Below are 6000 nucleotides of genomic sequence, written 5' to 3'. Positions count from 1 at the left end.
GAGCTGCTGGGATTATAGGTGTGACTACCATGCCAGGTAGCTCCCTCCTTCTTAGAAACCCAGGGAAGACCAGCACCTGGAAGGAGCCAGGCTGGGCTGGGCAGCCATCCCAGAGACACAGGACTCCTGGTTCTAGCCAAGACCTGCCTCACAATCCTCCCTGGGCCTCAGCTGTACTGGCTGCTGGGGAGCTTGGAAGCCACTGGGGACATGGCCACAGAGCAAATCTACATGCCCTCACTGAGCCCCAGTAGGTAGCTGAGCAAACAAACCCACCTCCCTCCAGCAAAGCAGGTGCTAGGAAGCACCTCTCAGGTGGCAGAGCGGCCCCTGAGAAGACCTTTGAAGGGCTGCAGGACACACAGACTCTGCACAGGTACTGGGGAAGAAGGGTCATCTAGTGCAGGAAGCCATGTTCCAGGGCCTGAGGTGAGACTCAAGCAGCGGCTCCAGGATCTGCTTCCGAGGGACATTTGAGCAAAGTGCCCGGCCTGGCCTGATCCAGCCCAGGAAACCACTTGTGTGGTAGAACGGATCAGCCCAGGCCCAGCGGCTCCCAGGCAGATCTGGGAGGAGGTCTGTCCACTGCAGTGGCCCATCTGTCCACCTGGGGGCAGCCCTGGATGAAGCAGAGGGGCAGGAGGGAACCATACACAGGTTGGGTGGCAGGTGAGCCCCACTTTGCTGACAGCAGAACCAGGACCCAGCAAAGGCCCTCCCTCCTGTCATGGTAGGCTCCGAGTAGGGCCCCACAGAAACCCCCAGGACACCCAACCCCTCCTGCTCCCCTCACTTATAAGACATTGGTAAGGTCAAGCGGCCCTGAACCCCAGCAGGATCCCTGCTCGCCTGGGGATGGCCCTCTCCTGTCCTCTCTAGGGGCTCCAGCAGCCTCAGATCCTGAAACCAGGACCTTCTTGGAGGGTTGGCCGCCTGGTCCCAACAGCCTGCTCCCTCCCTGACTTCTCAAAGTCCCCTCAAACCCCACAAGTTAAGCAAAGCCCAAGATACATGGGTTTGAACTGACTTTATTATTCTGTAAATGTGAATTTTACAAAGCGCTTTACAGTTAACGATGACATCGTTTTGTCGTGGACTTCTGCCGTGTGACACGGCTCTGAGCACGCTCGCTCGAAGCCCTCGGGGTTCCCTGGTCGCTTGCGCACATTGCTGTCGGTTTAGTTATCGATACAATGTTGTCAGCCATGGCTACAAAGTAACAGTCTGGTCGCTAGGGAGAACAGCAGGGAAGGGCTGAGGAAGGCAGGAAGGACACAGCAGGCTCTCCCGGCCAAGACTCTGGCTCTGTGGAGCCCTGGACAGCACAACGAGTGACCTCAGTGTCTTAGTTAACAGTCGTGAGTTACAGTACTACTTTAACCCCCAGACAGATCCTTTCAAACAACTGTCTCCTCTTCAAGTCTTTCCTCCAAACATTCTGTCGAAAGGATGAATGTTCTCTTTGCACCCGGTGCCATCCAAACGTTCAAGTCAAAAATATTTATACATTTTATACTTAGTTCTTTTTTTTTTTTTTTTGTCTGCTAAAAATAGTATTGCAAGTTTTGGCTTCTTTTGACATAAAAATCACAATCGTGTGCAAAACCCTAACAACGGAGGCAACTGATCAGAACACAAGCAGGTCATCCAATCTGAATGCTTTAGATTCTGCATGATTTTCCTTCTTTTTTAAAACAACAAAACAAACAAACAAAAGCAAAACACCTTTGCCATTTTAGAAACATCTTGTAGCGAGCCCTGCGCGCTCACGCGGTGGCCGCACGGAGCTGGCTGGCTGACAGGAACAGGCAGCATCATTCTCAAACAGTAGTTAAAGCTGAGAGGCTTCTACGTGCCCCCTTCCCAGTAGGACTGGCTGCTGACAGAGGCAAACAGGTTTCTCCCACTCGGGCAAAGACACTTCCATAAGAAGAGCCCCTGGGGGGCCCAAGCAGGACCCAACGGGGAGGCTGGGCCAAAAGACCAGCTGTTGAACAGGACCAGGCTTGCCCCAGTACAGCAGCTGGCCACCAGCCCCTCCTAGGTCCTTCCTTAGCCCTCCTCTGGCTCTGAACAGATACTGGGAAGCCAGGAAGGATGGCTTTCAGTGGGGGGAGAATGAGACCACACAGCCGGTTCCCCTCTACCTGCCCAACAGTCATGCATTGCAGGGTCCCCGGAGGGTCCCTCCCTGCTGGCCTCTCACACAGCTGCGTCCACAATCAGGGCAAAAGTAAGACACCAAATCAGATGCAAACTGAAGCGACCACAGAGAACTCGGTGAGCAGACCTGGTGCAGAAAACAAGACAGAATTCAAGTACCAAGGCGCCGGCCAGGCGGACCGCCCCTCCCAGCTCACAGTATCTGTCCTGTCTCTGGCCCCTTCCTCTGGACCTTTTGCACTTGTCCCAGCTGCCTCCAGGGTTGTCCCCTCTGGAAGGGCAGGGGAGGGCGGAGCGGTGGCTGGACCCCCAGGCTGGCCACCTGCCTCAGCAGCTCCAATGCGGTCCAGTCCCGACTGTCCTCCTGGAAAAGGCGCCAATATAACTTAGCTCTATAATAGACTCTATATAGTATATGCGTATTGCTAGTAGTCAAGCTTGGGAATAAAGGTGCAGACATCTCATAAATACTGAGTGGCTCGTCTCTGGTCTACAGGGTCTGGATGAGTCAGGGTCACGCGCGCAGGACAAGACAGCCCCCGATTCTGGAATTAGTCATCTTGTAAACAAAGGAGGGGGGAGGGTCCGGTTTTCTTAATTGGTTTTCCTTGGGAAAAATGATCAAAAGATGCTAAGGCACTCTGGAAGGCCCCTCCGAGCCCAGGCCCACTGCCCGCCCGCCTGCCCCGCGGTACATTCAGGATGCGGAGGGAGCGCCCCCGGCAGGTACAGTCATCGGCCACGCACGTCTGCAAACGCTCCCGACCATGTCCCCTGTGGACACATTAGTGCAAAACGCTCGGCCTGGCCCGCCTGGGGCACAGGGAGAGCTCAGAACCCATTCACATTTAATTATTATTATTTAAGTTTTACCTATAGCTCTTGCCTTCCTTACCCAGAACAAAACAGACGGCGATTATAAACAATTAAGGGACAGAGGTCACAGGACATTGTGCTAGCCCGAGCAGTGGTCAGGCATTCTGTGCGGCCACCACCTCCTCTAGTGGCCAGTGGCACCCTCCCTGTGCTGGCCCAGGGTGGGGGACCGTGCCCACTTTGGAGTGGAAGGGAGAGAGACAGAGCCCTTCTGTCAACAGCCAGGACAAGTGGGTCCACCTCCCAAAGGTCCCCAGGGATGGTCAAATTAAAGTGCAAATCGGGGGGTGGGGGCGGCAGATGAAGGAAAAACTCAGAGAAACCAGGGCGAAGCTCAACCTCACCCAACATCCCCTCTACTGCCCCCTGGCCTCCTCCCAGTGCCAAGAAGGCTTGGTCCAGGTTCTCAGAGGACACCCTGGGGACTCCAACCCACAAGAGCCCGAGTGGGAGGAGACAGGCAGAGGGAGCCCTCCTCTATGCCTGAAGGTTCTAGGTGCTGGTAGGAGTGGTCCTGCAGCCACCCAGCACCCCAGGAATGCAGGGTTTGGGTCTCCCTGGGACTCAGGCCCCAAGGGGCAGGTAGAGGGGCCAAGGCCAGATCCCGTGGTGCCCAACCCTGGTCCTCCTGCTCCCTTACCAAAGTCACTGGATCTCCATGGAGGGCAGAGGCATGCTGGGCCAGTGTATGAGGGGCCCCCTGTGAGGTCTCCCCAACGCCTCTCCACATGGAAACAAGGGGCCTGGTAGGAGGAGCCCCAGCTCCCCATGTGGGACCCAGTGCCCAGTACTGCAGCTTGGGAGAGCCTGCCCACGAGTGCATACAGGAGGGGGCAGCTGAGTTCAGGATGGACGGAGGGAGCAACAGACCCTTTAGGTCTGGGCTTGGGAGTCCCTGGCCACACTGGGAGTGGCCTGAGTCTGCAGGCAGTTCCTGGACAAGGCAGAGGAAGAGACTCCTGGGCAAATAGCTCTGTGAGCCCCACCACACAGAGAACAGCACTTCAAGGTCAAATCGAGCACTCTAGCCTCCAGCAGGCCAGCTAGCCTCCATGGCCCTCTCCACTGCCCCCATCTGCCCCTGTGGTCTCTTGACCCTCCAGTCCACCTGGAATCCACACCTGCAACCTGCCCTAGCTCAGGTCCGAGCTTGCTGCCCACCCAGGAGCCTTGGACACCCAGAGTCGCCCAGGGCATGAGTGAGGGGCAAAGCAGGGGCCATTCCACCCTGGCCCTGCCCAGGTGGCTGTGCCTGCTCAGCAGAGCCCCCAGGACCCCTGAGTTTGGTCTCACACATTCTGGCTGCACTTACTTGGGGCCCCATCTCCAACAGGAGGTGACAGGACCCTGCCCCGGGCTGGGGGAACATGGCATGGACTCATCCCCAGTGAGCAGTAGGCTGGGGCTAGCGACACCGTCCCTCCCCAATTTTTTGCTCTTTTGGGTCTGAAAATTTCCAATATATGAAACAGATCTGAACTAAACAGAAACACTAAACAAGTAAAAATCCCAGAGTGGCTGGGGAGTCAGGATAGCGAGGGCAAGACCAGCCGCGTGTGTCCCATGGTGGGCACAGGGTGGCAGCCCTACCCCATGGGATGGCAGGTAGCCAGGCTGAAGCCAGTGGTGCCCTGGGGTCAGCAGGCCAGTCCCTGGGGCTTTAGGTGAACCAAGGAGCCACAGGGCCAAGGGTGGGCAGAGGGAGGACATGGTGGTGGTGGTAGTGGTGGGAATTAGGGCTCTTCCCCCACCCCAGGTGACTAAAAGCCACCTCTGCACCACCGCCGCTGGTCCCTGCACACACACACACTCACACACGCACGCACACACATGCACACACCCATACAGGCGGTGTCTTAGGAAGAAGGAAAAAAGGGATTTTGGCCCCTGGGGGCCCAGTGCTGCCCCAGAGCCCTGGTGGGGTCCCCATGATAAGAAACGGAGTGTCGTGTACCCACCTGTCACAGGCACCTACTGCCCAACTTCCCCTTCTGGGGCAGGAGGAGCAGGAAGGTGGGCGAGGCAGGGGCAGGGCTGGGCATGGGGGCCTGGGCCTCTGGCCCCCTCCCCAAGAAGCGGGAGGGGAAAGCTACAATAGGAGACTGACCTGGCGGGTATCAGAGGAGCCCTGGGCCCTTCTCCCAGAGCGTGGCCAGCGGCCTAGCTGTTTACAGTATAACGATGCGTTTGTTTCCTTCATCCATTTTAAATACAGGCAGAATAAAAATCACATTTTTGTCAGGCAGCAGTAGCAGTTCAGTAGGTAAGTGGCTTGATCACATTTGTCTGTATTAGTAACGCATGCAAGCAGCTCTAGTACTCGGTCCCTTGTGAGTGGCCACGCGGGCCCTTACAAAGTCCCTGCATAGGTGCCCTCCGGCCTTCTTGTGGCTGCGGCTGCTGGCGTCTGGGGCCTGCTGGAGCTGGTGCTGCCCTGCTCAAAGGGCTGTGGGGGGCTCTGGCCATCGGGGGGCAGCGGCTCAGGGGCGGCCACCTCCTGGATGACGGAGCCAGCCCCATCAGCCTCCTCGCTGGCTTCGAAGGCAGGGTTGGCGGCGCTCAGATCCACATTCACAGCATCAGTTCTCAGAGCCACGATGGTGGCTGCGTCGCTCCGCCGCTCAGCATAGATGCGCTGTTCGAACACCTGTGCAGCGCCGGGCGGGAACTCGGGGTCCAGGGGCAGGCTGGCAGCCGAGGCGCCCATGACGGTGCGATACATCTCCACGCCCTCCGGCAGCATGGACTTGATCTTGGGCAGCCAGCGCTTGCGGACGCGGCGAGCGTTGGTGCACATGTCCGCTGCGATCACATTCATCTCGCTCTCCTTGAAGCTGGGCGCGAAGTTCTGACAGTACACTGTAGGGGCAGGGGCGGGAGGGGCATAAGACACTCTGCACGGGCCAGCGGCCAATCCCATGGCAGGGACTTGTAGGGACCATCCCCTGACTCAGTCCCTGC

At 57.7% G+C, this 6000-nt stretch overlaps 1 protein-coding gene across 4 annotated transcripts in view; it reads right to left on the bottom strand.

Moving 5' to 3' along the window:
- Positions 1–1012: 1012 nt before the first annotated feature.
- Nacc2 (NACC family member 2) overlaps positions 1013–6000 on the bottom strand; it is a 77026-nt gene continuing 72038 nt past the window's right edge. For all 4 annotated transcript variants that reach the window (XM_046465386.2, XM_046465387.2, XM_046465385.2 and 1 more), the window contains one exon: positions 1013–5898. In XM_046465386.2, coding sequence (XP_046321342.1) covers positions 5390–5898 — 509 coding nt within the window. In that variant the 3' untranslated portion in view covers positions 1013–5389. The remainder of the gene's footprint in view (positions 5899–6000) is intronic.

Source organism: Marmota monax, unplaced genomic scaffold, assembly GCF_021218885.2.
Source record: "Marmota monax isolate L192 unplaced genomic scaffold, Marmota_monax_Labrador192_F-V1.1 WCK01_AAM20220418_F8-fsc00167, whole genome shotgun sequence".
NCBI classification, from domain to species: domain Eukaryota; kingdom Metazoa; phylum Chordata; class Mammalia; order Rodentia; family Sciuridae; genus Marmota; species Marmota monax.
This window is presented reverse-complemented; position numbering and strand designations above follow the sequence as displayed.